General features: G+C 53.2%; 1 protein-coding gene across 1 annotated transcript; it reads right to left on the bottom strand.

Annotated features, from left to right (window-relative positions):
* Window positions 1-205: 205 nt before the first annotated feature.
* RHPN1 (rhophilin Rho GTPase binding protein 1) lies at window positions 206-22,655 on the bottom strand (the record flags this gene model as incomplete). The annotated part of the gene is made up of 15 exons (XM_084282737.1): window positions 206-400; window positions 726-884; window positions 1,818-1,964; window positions 3,190-3,266; window positions 3,428-3,622; window positions 5,547-5,666; window positions 6,574-6,730; window positions 6,854-7,041; window positions 7,529-7,695; window positions 7,973-8,097; window positions 9,254-9,331; window positions 9,732-9,807; window positions 11,864-11,992; window positions 15,740-15,858; window positions 22,554-22,655. The coding sequence occupies 15 exons, from the start codon at window positions 22,653-22,655 to the stop codon at window positions 206-208; spliced, it is 2,034 nt and encodes a 677-aa protein (XP_084138863.1).

Genomic DNA, 22,655 nt, shown 5'->3' with positions numbered 1-22,655 from the left:
GGAGATGGAGGAGTCCGGCCATCAGCAGCACCAGGGGCTGTGCATCACTCGCCTCCTCGGAGAGGGTCCGACCAGCGGCGCGTCCCCGGGGGGGGTCCCGGCATCCTCCAGGGGTGCTCCATGCAGCCACGACGCCAGCGCAGCCCGGATCGACAGGCAGCCAAGCCCCCGAGCTGGTGGGACACAACCTAGCCTGGCAGGCGCCTCAGTACATGGCCTCGTTGTCTCCCACGGCGGTGAAGGGGACGCTGTAAGTGCTGTTCTTGCTCCGCTTGCTTTTCTTGTTCCAGATCAGCAGCGTGCTGGCGCTCTTGCTGTTCATCAGGCTCTTCCGGCTGTTCTCCTTGTTGCTCTTCAGCAGCCCGCTGCCCGAGGACATCGCCGCAGCCTTCTTCTCCGCCTGTTTGGGGAGCAGAGAGCGGTGTGAAGCTAAGGCAGCACCAAGCAGGGGGTGCAAACGCCGATGCCTTGGCCTCAGCCCTGCCCCGGGACACTGGGAAACCTCTGTCCCCTGCAGGGCAGCTTGCTTTGGTGCCTAGCTCAAGGCTAAGAGTGAAACGACAAAGCTGGCCATCCCTGCAAGCTGCTGCCTGCTTTATATTTCCTAAGCCAGCTGCAAATGAACTTGCTTTGGAGAGGGAGCAGAGCCTGGTTTATGCAGCCCATCTCTCCCTCCAGAGCTGCAGTTTTCCCCCCCCAAAAAAAAGGCTTGGGACGTGACTTACAGCTCTCGGCCCCTCCGAGCCCTGCAGGGTTATCACGCCGATCTCCACACCCTCCTCGCCAGTGCTCTTCAGCAGCTGCACCACCTCGGCGTGCTTGGACCACTTGCAGTCCTTGCCGTTCACCGAGATGATGTAGTCGCCCTCCTTCAGCCCGGCTTCCTGCAGGGGGAAAAAAAAAAGAGGGTGCACTCGTTTTTGCTCACAGAGGCTGCAGCACGAGGTCTGCTCGCTTTCCTACCCACCCCAGCAGGTCCCAATCCTGCAGAGACACGAGCTGTGGGGATGGCTGGGGTCTGCCCTCAGCCGACAGCCAAAGCCTCATCACCCTAATGATCTTACAGCTGCTTTGCTGCAGGGGGGAATGCTCACAGGCTAAGGATTTCTTTTGCAGCTGCCAGGCTCGACATCCAGCACGCAATAAACTGCCAGCCCTGTGACAAGAGCACATCTGACTCTGACTCACCGACAGGAGTTCAACGCTACAGGTCTCCAGAAAACAAAAATCAGCACCTGCAAGCCTTGGGAAAACGGAGCAGGCTTAGCAAGGTCTTACGCACCAGTTCCACCATCAGGAAAGAACAAGGCTCTTGATGTGATTAAAGCAAAGCTGGGGACTGTCAGGATATTACAGCCAGGAGCAACCCCAAGCCAGGACATGCTGGTGCAGCTGGAGGTTTGGAAACTTGTCCCTGTGGCCACGTTTTGGTGTCTATCCAGAGTGCAATCCCACCCCAGCTCAGCGCAGCGAGCGTTAGCAGCCTGGGGGGCACACCGTGAGCTCAGATCTTCTTTAAGAAGCTTTGAGGCTCCCCAAAAGGGACATGATCCTGCTGCTAAGGAGCCTGTTGTTATGGAGATGCTGAGCTCCGGCGGCACAGTTGGTGCTGTGCAGCGCTGGGAGAGTGGGGGACCACTCGGGCATCCCACCAGAATGCTCCCCTGAGCCTCTGCTGGAAAACAAAGCCACTCCTGATACATCCCACAGTGAGTTTTCGAGGAGATAATTCGTGTTCCGGGCTTGCCATCTCGTTCCATCCAACGTCACGACCCCAAATGGGGGGTCCCCACCTCCAGCATCCCCCTGGTACTCACAGCAGCACAGCCCCCCGGGATGACGCCGGCGATGAGGACGGGGGAGTCTCCCCGCAGCGTGAACCCGAAGCCGTTCTCTCCTCTCCTCAGGTGGACTCTCCGCACCGGGTACCACTTGTTTTTGGCCGAGAAAACCGAGAGGGGCCCCTGGGGGCAAAGCAGAAACAGGGAAAGCACCTTTCGGTGCAAGAGCAACACCCTGGGGACACGCAACCTTTGCCGTCGAGGGGGCAGAGCAAGTAAGCCTGGCTTCTGCTTTTCTTTGAGGATGAAGTTTTGAGCCTGCACAGTGTTTTAATCCTCCTGCGTATCAAAACCACCACATTTGTGCACTATAAAGTGAGAAGGGTGAAGAGTGCTCATCAGAGGGTGGCTCTGTGAGCAGCACCACAGACTTGTGCAGGTTGGAAAGGATCTGGGGAGGTCCTGCCCCAACCCTTCAGCCAGTTTGGGTCAGGACATCCTCCTTGCAAGGCAGGAGGAGGGGATCTCACCAAGGTCAAGGAGCCAGAATCGTTTTAGACATCGCAGTCCCGGAGCAAATAAAACAGAAAGCTACGGTGCAGAGCAGGACCCTTAATTCTCCCCGTATGGAAATAAAATTTATCATCAAATTTGGGATGAAGGGGTGAGGTTTTCACCCCAGCCTGGCTCTGGGAGATGCAGAAGGGCGCAAGGCATTGGGATGGGTCACTTTTTTGGGGTCAGACCACTCCAAAAGCCTTTCCTGTTCTCTCAGGAGCGGGATATACCTCCCTGCCCTCCGCTCAGGTCATCCAAGAGCAGAGATTCTGGTTACATCCCAACCAGCCCAGCCTCTCCCCAGGGTATTTTGTGTCCTTGGGGCACCTGAGGGACAGAGACAGCACAACCACAGCAGCCCCTATAAAAAAAGCTCAACCCTGCTCCCTAGGACCCTATAAACCCTATGAAGGGAGATAAAGAGCCCATGGGATTCTCCCAGTGCTTCCCAGCTGGTGCTGGTCACATACCTAAGACAGAGCAGTGTTTTCCCCAAGGGTAACTCTATCCTCAACCTGCTCTCCTCCAAAAAAAGCTTCCAGTGAACGGTCCCTTCGGTCCTTCTTGGACCAAAGCCCACCCAAAGTGCCCGTGCACTGGAGGAGCTTCACATCCCAGCACAAAGGAAGACTTTTGGGGAATGTAATGAGTCTTGACCCATTTAGCCTTGCATAGACAGATCCATGCCCTTCTACCCTTCCTCCTGCCTGGGTCCCGTGCGCAAGGAGATGTCTCATCCTGCTCGGAGAGCAGCTGCACGGGGAGGAAAGAGAGCAGGAAAGCAGAGCATGCAGGGGAAGAGGTGCCACCTGGTCCCGTGGGGCCACCTCGGTCTCGCAGCCGTACATACCAGCCTGTGGAAGAGGTCGGTCACCTTCACCTGGGAGAAGTTGGGGGGTTTGATCTCTGGCTTCTGATGCGTTTTGGCTAGCGGTGAGGAGAGAAGAGCACAAACGCCCCGTCAGGCAGGAGCAAAGCGGCAGCTGCTGCCTCCGCATCCCGCTCCCCGAGCAGGGCTGGGGCAAGCCATAAAATCCCGCAGCCCCCACTCCCACCAGCAAGAAAAAAAAATAAAACAAAATACTTACGGAGAATATCCGGAGCGTCCCCAGTTTCAAAGAAGTCCTCCTCGTGGTCAATTTCAGAGTATTTGCTCAGCGAGCGCTTGTGGGCGAAGGAGAGGACCTCCTGGAGGATGTCCATCTTCCGCAGGATCTTGCACAAGCCGTGGATCCTCATGGCCTCCTCGTGCTTCATGATGGCTTTCTTCAGGTGAGCTTTGCCTGCGGGGAAGCGGAGATGGATGCAGAAGCCAGCGGACCGGCGGCGCTCTCGCTCGCTCGCTCGGCTGCCCACGGAGGAAGGCAGCCGTGACTCAGGGACGGCCCCGTCACGTTCGCAGCCTGCCAACGGGCTCGAAATGGGGTAGGTCCCAGCCGTCAGCTCGAGCCCCCCGAAGGAGGGCCGGGAAGGGACCTTGAAGGGTGACCTACTTCGCTCCCCCGGCGCCGGAGACGGGGCTGGCAGATGTTCCCAAAAAAAAAACCTCCGGCGAAGGAGCGAGAGGGAGGCTGGCACCGGGCTCCGCCGCCCCCTATCCAAAGTTCCTCCTATCGCTTAACCTAAATCTTCACAAATTAACTTCTCTCCATCACCCTGCATCCCCCGGGGGTACAAAGGACAATCGAGCCCCGTCCTCCTGGTGACAGCGTTTTAGCTTCGGGAGGATGATCTGCTGCAGCTCCCTCTTTTCTAGGCTAAGCACACGCTTCGCCCTGCCCTGCAGGTCCTTTCCGCCCTCTCCGGTGCCCTCTTCTCACTTTCTTCCTCTCCACCAGCCTTCAAGGTGTTTCCACCCTCGTGGAAACGAACTGTGAAGAGAGAGCAGCCAAAAAGCAACCAGAATCGACTGAAATCCCAAATAAACGACCTACGAATATCCTACAAACATCCCCTTTGCGAGAGACCGAGGCGAAGGCACCCGTCCCCAGCGCTTCTAAATGCCAGAGAAAAGGATAAATATATTTAGATAGATGGATGTATCATCGAAACACGTGTGCCTGTAGCATTTCCAGATTTAGGACACACGGTGGCAACATAAGGCAGGGAAAATGATGGTGTTTGCTCCAGAGCCGTGGGGACCAGAGCCCACCAGGCTGCTTTGTGCAAGATGTCGCAATCGAGGGAACATTTCGAGGCTGGAGGAAAAACAGGGAGAGGAAAGAGACTCTCCCCCAAAATAATCTCATCTCACGCATCAATCGTATTCTATCCAAGCACCCCCAGCCGGCCCCACTCGTGGGCAAGAAAACGCCATGGCAAGGAGGTTTTAATGGCTTATCTCTACCTGCTGCTATTTGCACTGATAATGAAGAGATAAGATAACAAGAGATTACTGAAATACAGACGTTGTGCAAGCTGCTGGCTCCAGTTTATTGACGACAGTGGAATAAAGCATGGTGTTATAAAACTACAAGGCAAGGGAAGGGGAAAAAATATCCTTCTACAGACATGATTTAATGCTGCAAGGTTCTCCCCTTCCTCCAGATTCAAAGCAGAGCTGAGCCTGGTACCTGCACGTTCGTTTTTTTCACAAGCTGAATGGAGATGTTTGGAAAAAAAAAGCCCGAGAGGCAGCTTGTGGAGGAGGCAAGCAGAAGCTGACACCCCAGAAGCAGGGCACTGAGCTCGCTCTCGCTCCTGCCTCTTCGGGAGGGCTGCTAAAACACGACTTCAGCTGAATAAGCAATGCTCTGTCTCTTCCCCGAAGCTGAAAATCCGCGTGGGAGGAAGCTCTCGTCTCCCAAGCCTTTTGATGCAGCTAAAAAAACCACCCCCAGCCGTCACTGCTTCTCCTCGTCAAGTCAAGGCAGCTGCAAGCCCAAGCTGGGCTCCTTCCCAACAGATTTCTCCGTGCTGGGTGATGTTACCTGGCTCGGGATACCTCAGTGCCCGGGGTTTTACTGTCACATTTGGCCAGACGGGTCAACACGAGCACAATGGGCTGTCCTCAGCGCCTTAATAGGGAACCGTGATGCTTTCTTGCCTCCCCAGGAGAGGCTTTTTTCAAAGAAAACCCAATAAAAGTTGTCTTTGCATAGAGAAATCCCCCAAAAGCTCGTGGTGCCTCTACAAATCCTGTTCCTACAGGGATTCAGGGGTTCATCCCCCAGAAGTGTGTTTTGCCCCAGGGATGGATGCACTTACCCAGCTTCCTTCTCTCCTCGGGATCCTGCAGCAGGACACGGAGCGACGGCCCCTCTGGCATGGTGACGTGGAACTGGATAAAAGCCTTCTCGTGCTCTGGCAACTCAGCATCAGACGCCGCTGGGAGAAACAAAGAGGAAAGGGGACAGAGGGAAAAGTCAGGGCATTCAAAGAGCTTCAAAACTTCAGGGGAGACGTCTGCCCCATCCCTTGGACCCACTGCTACCTTCTGCCACTTCTGTCTCCATCCCCAGGCTGTCCCACCCTCTCCCATTTCTCCCCCAGAAGCTCTTCTCGCTCAACCCTGCTTCTGCAACGCACAAGCCTCAGTGGTTTCGAGCCCTGCACCCCTTCCCAGAGAGGAAGAGAGCCAAAAAGATGAACCTACCTTAGAAGATGACCTCGAGGAGCCCTCCAGCCTGCTGGAGGTGGCTCGACACCGCAGCTCCCTGCGTGCATCAGCTGCCCGCCCCCAAACCCTCAACCTGACCCAAAATCGCTCGTAGGGGCGGTGGTGGCAGAGCAGATGGAGACTATGGGTCGCATCCTGCTCCAGCTGGCTCCCCGGAGCCACGTCACCCAGCTCGGGTACAGGCAGGCTGCACACAGACACCCAGGGCAGCCAGCCACAAGCTGGCAATTAAATGCGAGCAGCTCAGCAGTTTCCTGGTTTGGTAGGAGCTTATTTTTATGTTTTTGAAGCCCCTGTCTGACCTACCACCCGGACCAGGTGGCTCTGGAGGCTGCCTGGTTGATGACACCCACCCAGCCCCGAAGGGGACAGTGGGTGACATCCCTGCAGCACCTTTTTGTTGGCTTTTTTGGAAGGACTTTGCAAGCAATGTGCAAGCCAGAAGGAGAAATATGGGGGACAGCTGCCCTGCGCATGAATCACTGCGTCAGTCGGCGTGATCAGCAGCTCAGAGCATCCCAAAAACTCTAGGTTTGGCATGCTGGTGTTCTACAGAAGCCTTTTTTCCCCTCTTTTTCCCAGTGCCAAGCTGCTAGGAGAAGACGCAGCACTCACCGGGGCAGTCGCAGAGAGCGGTGGCAGAGAAGTAGTGGGAGAGGGCCTTGAAATGCTCCGACTTGACCTGGACCATGGTGGTCCAAGAGAAGGGCACGTAATCCTTCACGTGGGCCTGGGTCATGGTCTGGTGCACCAGCGAGTAGGCGTCTTCCACCTGCGGGAGTCAAAACCCAAAAGTTGATGACCCAAGGGTTGGAATCCAGCTCGCCTGTTGGGCGGCAGTGACAGCAGGTTGTCACCCCTGGGCTTTTTAAAGGGTTTTATGGGGTGCCCTTACCCTGGCTGCCTCTTGGGCGAGCTGCAACCACGTGAGAAAGTCTTTCTGGGCACGCAGCAAGGTCACCTTCTCGAAGACGCACTCCTGGACCTGGGCGAGCATCAGCTGCACCAGCATGGTGAGGGAAGCCACGCTCATGTCCAGGCTGGGAGCGTTGGAGAAGTTTTCCTTCAAGTAGTTAAAGGCACCTGCACAAGGGGAGAAGCTGCTGGGAGCTCCCGGGCTTGCAAGCCAGGAGGGTTTGGAGCATGAAGGTTTCTCTGTGAGCAACGGCACGGGTTGCTCAGAGGGGTTGTGGAGTCTCAAATCCCTGGAGATCTTCCAAAAGCCACCAGGACGGGGTGGTGGGCACCCTGCTGGAGGTGGCCTTGATCCAGATGGACCCAGAGGTCCCTTCCCACCTCAACCAGGAGAAAAGCCACGAAGATGCTCCCTGAGCTCAAACCTCTCACTGCAGCTGGCAATGCTATCCCGGGGAAAAAAACTCCCAAGGGGTGCTACCTTGCCATCTAATCCACCCTTGGACCTGCAGCTTTTCTCCTCCAAAGCCCCAAACGCCGTCCCTTGGAGACTCCCCCATCCCTCTTTGCCCAACAGCTCCACTTCTTGACGTTATTCCTGCCCCAGGGAAACGTCAGCTCCGCCAAGGGGATAAGGGGAGGGGAATCCACGTACCGGCCGCCTTCTGGAAGGCATCGATAGCCTGGTTGAGCCCCGGCAGGGTGGCACGGTCCTGCCGTGCCCCGATCTGGGTGTGCAGGGCTCCGATGTTGAAGAGGACGCTGCCCTTCTCGAAGGCCAGCGCCCGCTGGTGGGACGGGACCCCCGTCAGGGAGTCGTACCTGGGGAAGGGAAGAGTCAACACGGGGACGAGGGCATCACGGCCGTCCCAACACCGCTCCCGCTCGGGGACGAGCTTTCCAGCCCTGCCTCCTTCAACACATCCACCCAAGGCAACGTCTTCGAGCCAAAAGCAAGAGGGAAACCCAGCTCTTCACGTTGCTGAAGGAATTTCCCCAAAACGAAGACCCCGGCGCGGTGGGGAGGGAGCCTGGCCGCGCTTCCCTCCCTGCTCACCCTCCCCGTTTTTTGGGGCTGGATGGGAAAAGCTGCACCAACCAGTGGAAGAAGACCCCCAGGCTTTTGCTGGGGGGGAAGAAGCGGCTGTCGAGGAAGTAGAGCTGGTTGTAATACTCCATGAGGAGCTCGAGCCCAGCCTCGTTCCGGCTGGGGGTGCGCATCGCCTGCGGGGACGGGAGAGGAGGAAGAGACACGTCAGGAAGGGAGAGAAGAGAAGGGGAGGGAAAGATGAGATTTAGGGAGCTGGACATGCTGGGAAACCCTACGAGCTACAGCCCAGGTGGGAAAAACCTGACCCAAAGGGGTCTAGGATTGTAGGGGATGGGGGAAGAGCCTGGAGCTGAGCCCATCTGGACCCCCCTAACACAAGCAGGCAAGGAGTGGGGTTGTATGGGATTGTGGGATTGTAATGCTGAAAAAGAAGCCTTTTTTCTGTAGCTTCCCTGCTTTTTGGCACAAAAAAGGGGACAGCCTGACTGCTGGCATGGGAAAGGCTTTGGGGACACCGGGTTGGGGCACCCAGACCGGAGCCAGCAGCCCAGGAGCAGGGCACGATCCAGCCGTGCTCACCTAAACCGAGCTGGGATTTGCCTTTTTTTTTTTTTTTAGGATAGAAATTCATGCAAAGTCTGATGGAATTAACACGAGGGAAGAAATACGATTTCTGTTCAGAACAGGAAAGCCTTTGGGCTTCTGACTCGACACGGGGAGGAGTGCCAGAGCTCTCCTCGTTTCGGTCACGAGCCTTTTTCCCAGCTCGTGCCTTTCCAGGGCACCCCTCCCGCGGCCCAGCGAGCAGGATTGGGACCTTCACAAAGCCTGGGAAAGCTTTTCCTTTCCGCCCTTAAGATCAAAGCTGCACAGCAAGGCAAAACCGAGGTTACTTCGGAGAGCTGCTTTGTAGGAGAGGATAAAGTTCACCTTTACCGGATTGCTCTACATTTCCTCTTCTCCAAGCGCTACGCTGCGTGTTAGCTGGAGAGAGAGCAGTCATTTAGCCTCGCCGGGGGTGAACTATTCATCAAACATTAATAATGGACGGCATTGTATTTTTATTGCCGGTCGTTCTAGGTTATCAGGTCATTAAAGGACTCACTCACCGGGACAGCGAACAATTACTGCAACATCTGTACTATTTTGCAATCTATGAACCGAAGCCGGGGTGCTCAGTGCATGCTGCAGGCTTCCAGCACCCCCGAGACGCGAGGACAAGCGTGCAGTTTGGAGGGAGCACGAGGGGACATAGAGCAAAGCACGGCACCTCCAACGAGCATTTCTCAGCAAGCCAAAGCAAGACTCTGCACGCCCAGGGCCACCGACCTGCCGCAGCTCCATGAACTCTTTGATTTCCTTTTCAAACAAGGTCCCCTCCTCTCCGTAGTGCTCGCTGATGAAATCCTGGATGGGGAAAGAAAATCCTGAATCAATCTTGAAAATGGATATTCGAGATTTAAAGGGTGACTTCTGGTAATTCTGTACAAGTGACTTGCCAGCTCTCCCTGCAAGAAAACCTGCAGCACGGAAAGGGATCTCCTCTCCACCCAGCTCCTGCTCTCTACCCCAGGCAAAACACGTTGATTTGTCCATTGCTCCAGACCCTGTAACCCTTTTTCCACTGTTTTCAGTCCACCTCATCCCCCTACGTATGGAACCATTCCAAAAAGGGAAATGTTTGCAGCTGCTGCAGCATCTCCTCTACAGCTCCCCATCATGCCCACGTGCACAAACCTCTCCGAAGGGCAAATCTGCTTCCCTCCATCAGCCTTCGCCGCCTTGCATGCGCCAAAGTGATGCTCACCTTCAGTGGCAGCAGCAAATCCAGCTCCTTCGTCTCCTTCAGGCCCAAGGGAATCATAGGGACGCTGATGGACTCACTGGAAGAAGACAACAACCTCTTTGGTGGCTGGTTTTTGGAAGGGCAAAACTGGAAGAGAACCCAATTCTGCACGGCAGCAGGACGCGCTTTGCACTGAAAAAGCATGCCAGAAACCCCAAATCTACCATATTTATGTTTTATTTTCTACAAGAGCAATCAAATTGGCTGCCGTGACGCAGCTGCTTTCATTAACAGCCCTTGGGAAACGGGTGTGATGCGAGCACAGGTCACGGATTCATGAGCTCCTACGTGCTAATCTGGGCTCTGTCGCTGATAAGGACTGGCTCGGGGAGCGCAGCTCCGCCTGATATTGAAATTTGCTATTAAAAGCAGCCGTCTAATAATAGCTCTTATCGGGCAGACAGGTCGATACTGTAAAACACTGAAGATTAGGATGACATTGGTAACACCCAGCTGGGAGGGGTTTGTTTTCCACCATTAAAAACGGGGCATTTGTGCCAAAACGGGGAAGGAATGCTACACGGCGGCAGGATGACAACCAGGAAGGGCCATCTTTTGTGGGATTTAGTTTATATTTTGAATTTTGATGCCAAGAAGTAAAGAAATGGTCTTTGTGGACCTCGAATGTGCAGCAAATTACAGCTTTATTGCTCTGCAAAGAGCCCCAAAGCTGGTCCCAACATGTGGGTGCTGTATACGGATGGGAGGTGAGAATCTCTGATGGTATCCACAGCTCGCACTGGGCTCTCTGAAGGCAAGACAGGAGGCAGGTCGGGCAGGATCAGGCCCTCACCAGCCCGGGGTTTGCACAACAGGCTCATCTCGTTATCTGCAGAAACTGCACGTTAGCAGAAACGTGCATTAGCACATCACAGGCCAAGGAGGGCAAAAACTGGGGAGCAGGGCAGAGGTTGCACCCACATTCTGCTCTATTCATACACCCCGAACAAACAGCTTCGAGAGCTATAATTAGTGCTGAAAAGCCATTATCACTCATTCTCTAACAAGATTTCCGCTCGAATCCGGTGCCCAGAGCAAACAAAGGAACTTTTGTTTGGCCTGGGCAGGGTTTTTGGGGTTGCTGCTGGCATTTTGTTTATAAACCACAGCAAACAAGCACGTGGAGGGCTGCAAAAGCTGAGCATCCCCGAGTCCAAGCCCAACAACCCCACATGGCCAGCACATTGCTGGGGAAGAGGGAAACCATCCAGGGTCACGTTCAGAGACTGCAGAAAGCACCCAAGGGTGCTGGAGATGCAGGATCCTTGATCTTTCTTAGGGTCAGAGTGGTTGAGGTTGGAGGCACCGCTGATCTCCCCCCCCTTGACCTGCTGGAAGTGCATTTCCCCGTGCATCCCAGGATATTTTCTCTACAGTAAAGCCAGCCCTTGCTCTCTGCGACCCTAAAGCATCAATCACACCTCCAGACCGCCCTCATCCTGCATTGCAGCAAACAGGATGGAGCCACTGATGTTCTTTCCACCTCTTTCTGCCCCCAGCAGCAGAACAACGCTCCCCAGGGAGGACCAGGCACTGGGCAAAGCACACGGATACACCAGGAGGAATATCCGTGGCTCCACGTTGCTGCAGCATCCCTGGGCTTTGCTGCCTGGGGGATTTCTGCTTTTTTAACCCCACAAATCGCTGCTGGGATTACCCAAGTCAGGCACAAGGTGGCTGGGTGAGCATTTCAAGGTGACAGCAAGGTTTAATTGCAGAAAGAGGGGGAAGAAACTCCTAACCCTGATAGGAAAATAAACCATCCCAGGAGCAGCCAAAGTGTTAATTGCTATTAAATCCCTTGCTGGAAGACACCGTGCTCTGGAGGATGCTTAGGTCAGGCGGATGAGGTAAGGGATGATGTGTTTTTGTTTTTCCTGATCTATTTTTCCTGCTTTTGGGACATCTGCATCCAAAGGACACACCGTAAGTATCCAAACACCTCCTTTAAGGATCTTTTGGGAAAAGCTCTTGAGTTTGGTCGATGAAATGTGGATGTTCCCAGGTTGAAAAACTGTTTCTGGCCAATCTGCCCCATGCCCCAGCCCTCTCCTGTCTCCTGTTCCCCAGCCACCAGGGCACGAAGCACCTACCTTTCATTCTGGTAGACATCCATGCAGCTGTTGAGCTCCTCCAGCTCCTCCTTCAGCAGCTGCAGGTTGGAGTTGACGTAGCTCAGCTCCAAGGCAACCGTCTCCTTCACCTTGTGGTTACTGGTGGCTCTGCAGGACAACACAGAATGGATCAAACCTTCCCATAAAAGCCTGACTGCATCAATAAACAGGGATAAAGTGACCCAAAGGGACGATGCCATCGCCTCTTCCCTGCCACGTGCATCCACCCAAACCACCCCAGAGGGCTGAGCCTTCACGACCAGCTATTTCCATCCACCTCTTCGTGATGCAGAGATAAATTTGGGTTATTTGGGTGTTTTTTTTTCTTGGGGGTGCCCGTTCTCATTTCACCCAGTCCCTCCGTGAGCCCTGTCCATGCTCCCACATCCAGCACAGCTTCAGATTTAGTTACGAGCGCTCAATGTTGGCCTCCCACACCAAATAAAATCTATGTTTTATTGTTAGACCGGGGGAAAAATTTCATTTTTGGGTGCAAATAACCATTCTGGGAGAGCCAGGCTTGCTGTGCTGGCCCATTAGAGGCGTGGGACCTTCCCACCCTCCCTCCTCGTGCACGGCAGGAGATGTAAACACCGAGGATTGATTTCAGCTGCAGCGAGCTGCCTGCTCCCAGCAAGCCAAACTCCCAGGCCGATTATACCCTCCTTATCAGCTCCCAAGGAAAGCAGGGAGAGATAACCCAGCGGCCACGCAGCCAGCAACGTGCAGTCGTTGGCCGAAAAGGGCTCTGGCTGCTGGCCCTAAATCACGCCAAGCCCCCAAGGGATGCAGTAAAAACCCCACAGCCAGGGCAATTTTTGTTTTGTTTTTTGTTTTATTTTGTTTTTTTTTCCCCAGCTTTTCCAGAGCACGTTGCTTTTGATTTATTTTTTATTGACAACCTCCCTCAGGGGCCTCGCCCTGACCTGGCCATATGGAGCTCTGCTGCTTTTCTTTAGGGTGACGGCACTTCAGGGTCTCCTCCCTTGTACCTCCCTCGCTGGGATTCCCCAAGACCGATGGATTTTTTATTGTTTTAAACAAACGAAGCAGAGCAGGTCCAAAGATCTCCGCAGCCACTTCCGTTTAAACATCCTTTGGCATTTCTGCAATCCCCCATGCAGCATCAGCACAGCATCCCCCCTCTTCCATAAATACATCAGCTCTGCGCCATCATTTCAGTCCTCTACACATCCCACCTCCTCCAGGATCAAGGTGCAGTGCTGCTTTCACTATAATTTTCTTCTAAATAGTTGAATACCTTCCTATTCTTGCTCTCAGTTGGCATCAGATTTAGTTTTCCCCCTTCAGTTACAGTAGCTGATTTTTGCTGACTCGCAGCCTGGTGACTTGCAGACACACGATGGATTTCTGAATGGTGTTTCCATTCTTGCTCTGCAGAAAAAAAAGGACTTTCCATCCTGCAACGCCCAATTTTACACACCTGTGAGCTTTTCCATGGACAGCTTTGCTTAGTTCAGGTTCAGAGCAGGCAGCATAAAGCCTGGCGTTGCTTTGGGGCGCTTCTGTTTGCACTCCGCAGGCGCTGTTTGGAGCCATGCAGAGCACAGCACCTCTCCGAGAGGCAATTTTGGGAACAAGCAATTGTTTGCCAGGAGCAAACCCGTGCTGAGGGAGGCTTTGGTGCTGCCTGGAGCAGGCGCTGATCTCCCTGCGAGCACGCAGAGCCTCCAATCTTGCTCAACCTCAGTGCAGTCATCACCTGTTTGCTCAGCTAACACTCGACAAAGGGTTTTGAGTTATTTGGAAGAAATGGGCTTACTGGCGACACCTTTATCTTCCCGATTGCTTTGCCGTGCCCCACTATTTGGACAAGAAAAGGGAAGGGTTTCCCCTGCCTCTGCCCACGCGTTTACCCAGCAAACAAACCCCTCGTGCTGCTGAGCAAACACCACGTGCGTTTTTCCAGCGCGCCCTTCGTGGCAGCCTCTCAGGAAAAGGGACCGAGAGGCCGAGCACAACAGCTGAGGAAATTACTTTCTTTAAAGCATTGAGGGTGTTTTTTTTTTTTATTTTTTAAAGTTGGAAGTGCAGAGGCAAAGCTGCAAACACTGCGCCGGGCTGGGCACGTCACTGACCTGGTAGATATAAAGGAAATTTCTCAGTGCAACTCAGCAGCTTTTAAGTAATAACCTTTTAAAACTTCTAATCCTCCTCTTCCAGCCTTTAATTTCAGGCACAGACTTGATCTTTTCCTCCTGATTCCCCCAAGATCCTCAAATTTTGAAAGCCAGAGCACCCCCAAACCCACCCATCGCTCAGCTGCAAAATAGACTGGAGGGAGGGAAGGAGGAAACCTCATTACCACCAAAGGACACTCAAATTGCTGATCCAGCCAAAAAAAAAGGGCCCCATCAGTGCATTCTGCCTCTGCCCTGGCAGAGAACGATCCCTCCCCTCTCTGGACAAGTAATTAAGATGGGTTTTGCATCACATTTTTGCTCGCTCCCCGGCGAGGGGGGAAGCAGAGCAGCTCTGATGCACGCTCTTGACACCAAAACCACGGCCGGGCGCGTTCCTGCTGAGGCAGCACATTTCCAGGGCTTTTTTTATTATTATTATAACAAAGGGGAGTTGCATGGAGTGGCACACACGAGGACGTCAAGGCCTTTTTAATTAGATGAATTATGGTCCCTAACAGCCAGCCTGGCGAAAGCTGAGGGATAACAGGGCTCGAACCTCACCATCCTCCAGGGTGTCCCTGCTGTCCTAATCTGCCTAAAAAAAACCCATTACTTGCCCCAAGAACTTTTCTTTCAGGTACAACAGGCACAGACTGACATTAAATCATTAAAAAAAAAAAAAAAAAAAAGTTTTATTTTTTTGCTGGGGGTGAGGAGAGAAATCAACACCAAACTTGCAAGGTAAGCAGGAAAAAAAAAAAAAAGAGGATATTTTCTTGCATTAAGAAGTCTGCCCACCTTGCACTACAGGAATTTGATACATACACACACAAAAGCTATAAAAAAGGGTCACGGGCAGGTTAAAGAAATACATATAATTTTTACAGATCTCTTGTCTCAGTTATATATACAAAATAAAAACTGGGGTAGAGTATCATGGTTTCATCACGACCGCTCTCTGGGGATGGCGGCGATGCACTGGCTCTACTGGTGCTGGACCAGTTGCAACCCAAAAGCCCTGCACAGGGACTGGTTTTTGCACCACGCCATAAATGCATCCTCCCGGCAGGAGGGAGAGCTGCTGGGCTGTATCAATATGCAGTGACATGCCTGGGTTTTCAGGCAGATTCTGCTCAGGAGAAATTACTGAAACACTTTTGTGTTATTTTTTTTTTTTTTAAATGAAGCTGGATTTGACCCACTTTCTGGGGGTATCATGCAGGATGCCTGCACTCAGAGCTCAATCCCAGTCCAACATCTGTCCCCTTTCTTGCTCCCACTTGCACCCTGCCTTGTAACAGGCTTCCAGGGCTTTAAATCCCCACTTTTCATTAAGCATCAGCGCAGCACGGAGCAGAGGGCAGGCGTTTCCAGGGCGAGTGCTGCAAAGCCCGAGCAAACTGAGCAAACCCCAAGCAGGGTACGGCCACAGAAAGCCTCCCCAGGGCAGAAAGCAGCCGTTCAGGGACTGATCCACGCTTGCAGACAGGTTTAAAGAAAAAAACCTTGTCCAAAAAGCCTTGCACTTGCCTCACAGGGGGGAAAACAAGCAGCTGATAATCCAAAAAAAAAAAATCCATAAGCCTGCAGGTGCTTCCTGGACATGCCACGGGTCACGGCAGTGAGACAGACATGGATAAAACAGCCAAAAGCTTTCCCCTGCATGGGGAAGGATATATCCCAGGGCCAAAGGGATGCTCTGGGGACTCACCTGAAGAGGTTTTCTGCCCCGGCACGCATCCTCATCTCCTTGTTGATCTGCTGGTTGATCCGCGCCCGGCGGTGCTGCAGTTTGCTGCGCTGGGTCTGGGCGAAGGGGTCGCAGCCCTGCTGGGAAAAAGGGACAGGATCTCACCACGGCATCGTGGCAGCTGTTCCCATCCCACCTCCATCTCCTGACGCCCCCCAGCACGGTCCCAGATCCCCCTCACCAGCCCTGCCGCACGCAGAGGCTTTGGGGTGGGGGCAGATGGTCTTCAACAGAAAAAAATAAATAAATCAGATTTAATATGCATCATTGCTACACCTGGGGACAGGCAGCAGAGCCACTCGAAAAATATTTTATTATCTAATAAAACCTGTTGCTTACAGCATATTTTTTTCTCCCCTGAAGTTATTCAGCGAAGGGTTCAAGTGCAGCAGGGAAGGGATAAAGGAATGAAGCAGCTCCACGCCAGGGTCTGGCCGTGTGGACACGACCCAGGAGTGAAACCAGATGTCCCGGGGGGGGGCAGACGAGCCAAAATACCCCTGGAGCTCACAAACAGACGTGACGCCGTGTCTGCCAGAGCTCCCATCTCCCGCTGGCTGCAGGGGATGGAGTGGAAGCGAGTCAAAAGTTCACAGGCCGGAGACACGAGCTGCAGAAAGCAGGGAATTAATCCCACCCCCGCCTCCTTCCTCGGGCTTTCCTCAGACGTTTCATCTCCGAGTTGAGGAGCTAGCAGACGGCAGCATCCCTGTGCACTGAAAGAAATCACTCAGAGACACCACTTCACCCCCTTAATTTAGAAAAACCTCCCTTTGCTGTAGTCTTACGTGCTTTACCTGCACCGCCACTGCTGGTGGTGCCTTGTCCCTACACCAGGAGGGGATTTTGCAACCCTAGGGACTCAGAAGACCCCAAACAGTACCTGCCCAAAGCTCTCAGATCATTTTTTTCCATGTAGCCAAAATCCTCAGGTCTCACCCCTTCCTCCAGGATGGGTTGCAGCAGTTTTTAATCCAGCAAGCCAGGATGATGCTTGCTAACACCTCCAAAAAAACACTAACAAAAAACCCTGGGTAACACTAACCCGTTTCTAAAGTATTTATTCAGATTATTTTTCTGGGATGCTTTACTTGAATTATTTTTCTGCGATGCCAAAAAGGCAAGAAAGAGGGGGAACAGTGCAAGGGCAGCTTTGACTGGTAAGCAGGGAACGAAAAATTTGGCATTTTCATGGATTTCAGCTTTCTGGGCACTCGTTTCTCACGTTTGACATCCAGTAACAGGTGCCCAGTTTGAAAAGGGCCTGGGATTAACATCGCCTCTTTCATTTACGTGCAAGATTTGAGCTCCTAATTGATACATCGGAGACCGAGCAATCGGAGCCGCTCCATCTGGTCTGTAAATCTGCAGGCTCGGTGCTTTACAGTAATCCACGAATTTGTGCAAGTTAAAGGGCCGGGACGAGAGCACGAAGCCACGATTATTCTGCAAAAGCAATTACGGGGGATGTTAAAGGGAAACAGCTGCACAAATCCCAGGTCCGAGACGCTCAGGAGTGAACCCAAGAGGTTGCCCTGAAAGTGCCACCTCTGGGTTCTCCCCCGGGGGAAGTTCTCTCCGCCCGTCCTACAAAAAAAAAAAAGCAAAAACTACTTAAACCTAAGATGTTCTGGGGGAAAAGAGGAGCGAGGACTACGCGAATTACACGATAGCCAGAGGAACTGTGGCTGAAAAAAAGATGGAAGAAGCACTAGGAGCACCCAAACGCCTCGCAGGAGGGCCACAAATGCCTTGGCTGGAGGCAAAATGAGAAGAAATTAGGGAAAAACAAGAAGTGAGATGTAGCGCGAGGTAAGGAGATGCTAGGAGGGCTCTACAGGACATCCAGAAACTGAAAATGTTATTGGAGGGGGTAATTAATTGGCTTGGCAGCTCCCCACTTCTCCCAGGTCAAGCCTGAGACAACCCCACAGGAGAAAATTCAAGCCACCACGGTGCCAAAGCTCGGGACACCGAAGCTGATGAACGAGACCTTTCTCAGGCATGCAGACACAGCAGCAAGCCCTGATAATCACCGATCATTTTGGGCTTTCCACCCAGGAACGAAGGAGCTCTCCAGGAAATCTTGCAAGCCCTAATGTGGCCAGGGAGCGAACACGCTCTGACGGCAACCGGGACATTGGGATTTGCCCAGACTTCTCCCTGAGCTGTTTGTACAGCCACAAGGGTTTTTTTTCCACCTGAACAACATCTCCTCGATCGGATTTAGCAATTTGGTTACCGGTCCCCATCCAGGCTCCTCTCCAATTGCAGAAAGGCACAGGAGAGGCAGGCACCGGGGCCCCGGAGTTTCTAAATAAGTCGGGATGGATTTAAGAATGCCTTACGTAAGAGGGAATACAAAGAGGAAACCCAAAACCCACTGTTAAGTCATAAAAAGGATTTTCCTCGCTTTGCACAAGCTCTTGAGATCAACCCTTTAAAGGTCAGAGGAAAGATTGGGTGTTTCAACCACCCTCTTGGGTGCGCCCAGGGACATCGATGCCGGAGTGAAGTCGGGTGCCTGAGAAGGGGCCGGACTCGACGTGGGATTTCTCAGCCTTTCTTTGTCAAAGCTTTAAATTCGGGAAAGAAAACACACAGCTCTCCCAACGAGGGGAAATAAATAAATCCCGGAGCGCAGCAGAGTGCAGGGCTCGTTGCGAAAGCCCTGACGGCGTGCGAGGTGCGTGCCGCTGAATTACCCACGCCGGGTCCCACTCCAAAGATCACCGCCCAGGACAACGCAGGATTATAGGCAGAATTACAGCAATAAAAAGAAGCAAGGGCATTTTATGCCTCGAATTCACCTGTCAAATAGCTTCACGTTCAGCCTTCAGCATGCAAAAATGGCAGGGAGCACTCAACGCAGAGCAGGGTGAGCACTCACCAGGCGGGACGTCAAAAGTTTTTGGGAACACCTAAGGGTGGTGTCAAGGAGCCAGCAGCTCCTCCTTGCAGCTCAAGAGCACCCTTACGGGGTGTTAAACAGGGCAATTACGCGGTTAGTCCTGAGGGAAAGTGTGTTTGGAGGTGATCATGGGGTGCACTTTGCTCCTGGTGGCTCCGATAAACACGGGGAGATGAAGCCTGGATGTGTCTCCTGGATGACGGGGCACACCTAGAGCTTTGTTTCGTGACCCGGGTGCAAAAACAGGGTTATTGCCTCTCAGCTTCGTTCTGGACAGTAACAGGCAACGCCAGGCACTTGTGGGAAGAGGTGGAGGCCAGCAGGTCCAAAGAACAAAGGCGTGTGCTAAGGGATTAATTTCTCTTTCATTTCGGGTAGAAGAACGGGAGCTCCGTAGCTGGAAGTGACTGGGGAAGAGCAAAAAGAGCACATGGAGTGATCAAAGGACGCTGTCAGAAAGGAAAACACAGCCCTAGGAGGTGCTGGTAACGTTACAAGCAAGAAAAAAGGACAGGCAGATCCTGCTGAATCCCTGTCCAGAGGAGCTCAGAGCAGGGTGACACAAGCCAGGCGTGGATCTGTCAAAAAGAGAAGTGGGGACGGGGTCTGTGGCCGTGTGAGTTTAGGTTGAGCCCCAACAGGAACCGCAGCAACAGCTCCCAGGAGAGCTTGGCTGGATCACAAGGGGCTCTCCATGGACCAGAGGACGGCAGGAGAAAGCTAAAAATGTTTTAAAACAACCTTAAAAATGAGCAGCACGTCCCTGCTGCGGTCCCAGCGCTCAGAGGCAGGTAACAGAGGCTGAGATCCATCCCTTGACTGCAGGGCGATGCTTTTGGCTGGCGTATAACTCAGGATCCTGGACCAACGGCAGGATTAGATCCTTCCACTGCTCAAACCAAGGCAGGAGATGTCAAATACCAGGAATACAGAAAGCCCAGCCCAGCTGCAGTTAGCAAAGCGAGCCGTGATGCACAACCTGCTCCTCTACGTGCCCCGAAGTCTTATCTGCCTGCAGCATTTTCATTATCCCAGACTGCTGCATGCGTTCCCTAAAGCCTCACGCTTCTTTATTTTATAAATCATCCCTCCCAGGGAGCAGTTTACGGCATTTTTCAGGGAGGAGGACAAAACGCACCAGGAGTGTTACTGCTCAGCCCTTCCCCAGGGGAGCAGCGGGACACGGTTTGACTCGTGGCGGATGATCCGTGGTGATTTCCCCGGGATGATCCGCGGTGATTTCAATCCCTTGACCTCTCCAGCGCTGTTCTGCTCCCTCCCTGCACCAAATTCCCCTTGGGGATAAGGCTCAGGGTTGTAAGTGCCAGGAGCCTGGCTCTCCGTGACCCACCTTGATCTCATCGCCTCCTACTCAAAAAGCCACCCCAGGCTCTACTCCTGCACGCACCAAGAGCTGTAGGGTCAGAATTACAAGAGCAGGGTCTGAATAAAAGAAATAAAAAGCATTTCCGAGCCAGAACCAAGCAAGGCTCCAAAATCTCACCCTAATACCCGAGAGCCACGCTCCAGATAGCTCTCGATGCCTTGCTGCTGGTTCCGTCCCCTTGTCCAAAGAGGGATTGCCCCAGGCAGGATCAGGATTTTTAGGCAGTACCAAAGCCATGCTGGCGCTGGGTTTGCCTTATTGCTAACCCCAAAGAGCTGTTTTGGGAGCGTTGAGCAGGCAGGGGGTGACCCCGTCTGAGTTATTGAGCCCTCAGCCTCAGAATTTTCTCCAGCATTTACTGACAGCAGCTCCAGCAGAGAAATAGGACGGGTACCAACCTCCATCCACTCTCAGGAGCAATATTCCCTCCTAACAAAGCCACGCACAGGGGCTTGTCCCTAAAAAGGGATGTTTCTGAGTAGCCCAGCAGCCACAAAGCTCTCTGGGGGAATAGGGCGAGCTCTATTTCACTTCCAAAATAACTCTGAGCCACGCTGGTGTAAAAGCCCTGCTATTTTTCTGCACTCAGAGCTGTCAGCCAGCATTATTTTTCCCCTTTGCAACCCTCGAGTTACGGATTAGGGCAGCCCAGGACAAGTGGCCAAGTGACACTGGCCTGGGGGACAGAGACAACAAACCCCAGAGAACCGCTGCACGCCCTAAAAAGGGCTTTAAAATGCTCATTTTTTAGAAAAAACTTCAATAATTTCCTTCTCCTGCCAGCTAAAACTCATTTCAGAAAGAGGGGGCTCCTACAGGTGGGTCACTCCCCAGGTTTTTCCCCTTTTTCTCCCTTCTGGTCTATTTTATACCAAAAAGCCCTTATCAGGGAATTAATCTCACCCAGCACTCCGGCCAAAAGCTGGCTTTTCTGTGGGAGACTAAAACCCCTAAAAGCTTTATTGAGAATATGGTTACATCACGCGGCCTTTAAAAAAAAAAAAAAAAAAAAAAAAAATGAGCCAAGGATTAAGGTTTTAAACTTCCCCAAGTGCCCCGACTGTCGGCTAAGGCACTCAGCAAAGGGGGAAAAAAACAGGGGAAATGGGGCACCGGGTTTTGTAAAGGGCTTAATAACCACAAACCTGAGCCAAAGCTTGAATTTTTGGGAACGTGCAGCCGTGGAGAGGCTGCCTGTGTGTCCCGGGAGCCGGGGCAGGGAGCCAGGAGGAAACAGATGTGTGAAACCTCCGGCCCCACAACGCCAACCCCGGCAAAAAGACGGGCACCGCCGCGGCGCCTCCGATCCCCTAAAAGCCAGGAGAAACACATGGGGCCACATCCACGGCCTCCCACGCGGCCAGGGAAGAAAAAAACAGCTGGAAAAAGGGCGTGCTGAGGGTTTCTTTTCAATAAGAATTGAGAAAAGTAATAGGAAACCCAAACAGGTCAGGGGTTTTAGTAAGAAGTGGTGTATAATGCGTGTTTTTCCCACCTCGGTGAAGCTTCGTGATGCTTTCCTGCCTCATCCTCTCTGGTTCAATCATCCGACAGATGGAAAAAGAATAAACAGAGGGATCGGAGAAGGGAAATTTGGGTGAGAAACCGGGAAAAATGAGCCCTGCAAGCGGCACCTGCCAGCGGGGAAAGCGCAGCCCGGTTTAGGGTTGCAGCCTGGGGTCAGCTCGGTCCCTGCTGATGGAAAGCCACCTCTCAGCTTTTTTTTTCCCCTTTTTTAACCTTTTTTTTTTAAAAAAAAAAAAAAGGGTTGCAGAAAGGCAGCGGCTCCTCGCCAAAGAACAACTTTAGGAAATCACCTCCTTGGATGGAGGCTCCAGTTTTGGGGCAAAATCACTGCGGGTTCATAAAACCAGCTCCCAGGGGACGGACCTAATGGGAAAGACGAGTAAAAACTCCTAAAAAAGAGTTTTTTGGGGAGTTTTTATCACTGCTTTGCCCCCCCCCAAAAGCCAGGGGGGTGCAAGCCCAGCTGGGCACCCATGTTGTGATGGGCTCCGGGGCACCCATGGGTGGTCCCTGCTGGGTGCACCCCCTGTAACCCATTAAATAAGGGGTGCTAATGGGGTCATTTTTTGGGGGGGACAGAGATTTTTGGGGGGTGCACCCAGCTGATGGGTGATTTTGGGGGGGGGGGGGCACCCAGTTGGTGGACCCGCACCCACAAATGGGTAAAATGGGAGGGGGAAATGGGGTTAAAAACCTCAAAGCAATTCAGGGGGTGACAAATAGTGGGGGGACAGCTGGGGGGGACCCCAAAAAAACACAAGACCCCCCCAAAAAAAGAGGTTGGGGGGGTCCATACGGACACCCCCACACACACCACAACCCCACAGCAGAGATCCCAGCAGGACCCCAACCCCAAACCCCATGGGGCACCGTTCTGGGGTGGGGACCCCCCAAAAATCCTCCCCTCTCCCCAAAATCCTTCCCCCCAAATCCCCCCCCCGTAACCTCACCTTCCTGGCGCTGCCGCAGCTGGGGGCTCGCAGGAGGACGAAGCCCCCTGAGCCCTCCCCAGCCCCAGCAGGGCTCCTCTCGTCGTCCTCAGGGGGCACCAT

Source organism: Netta rufina, assembly GCF_964035555.1.
Source record: "Netta rufina genome assembly, chromosome: 2".
Taxonomy (NCBI): Eukaryota; Metazoa; Chordata; class Aves; order Anseriformes; family Anatidae; genus Netta; species Netta rufina.
This window is presented reverse-complemented; position numbering and strand designations above follow the sequence as displayed.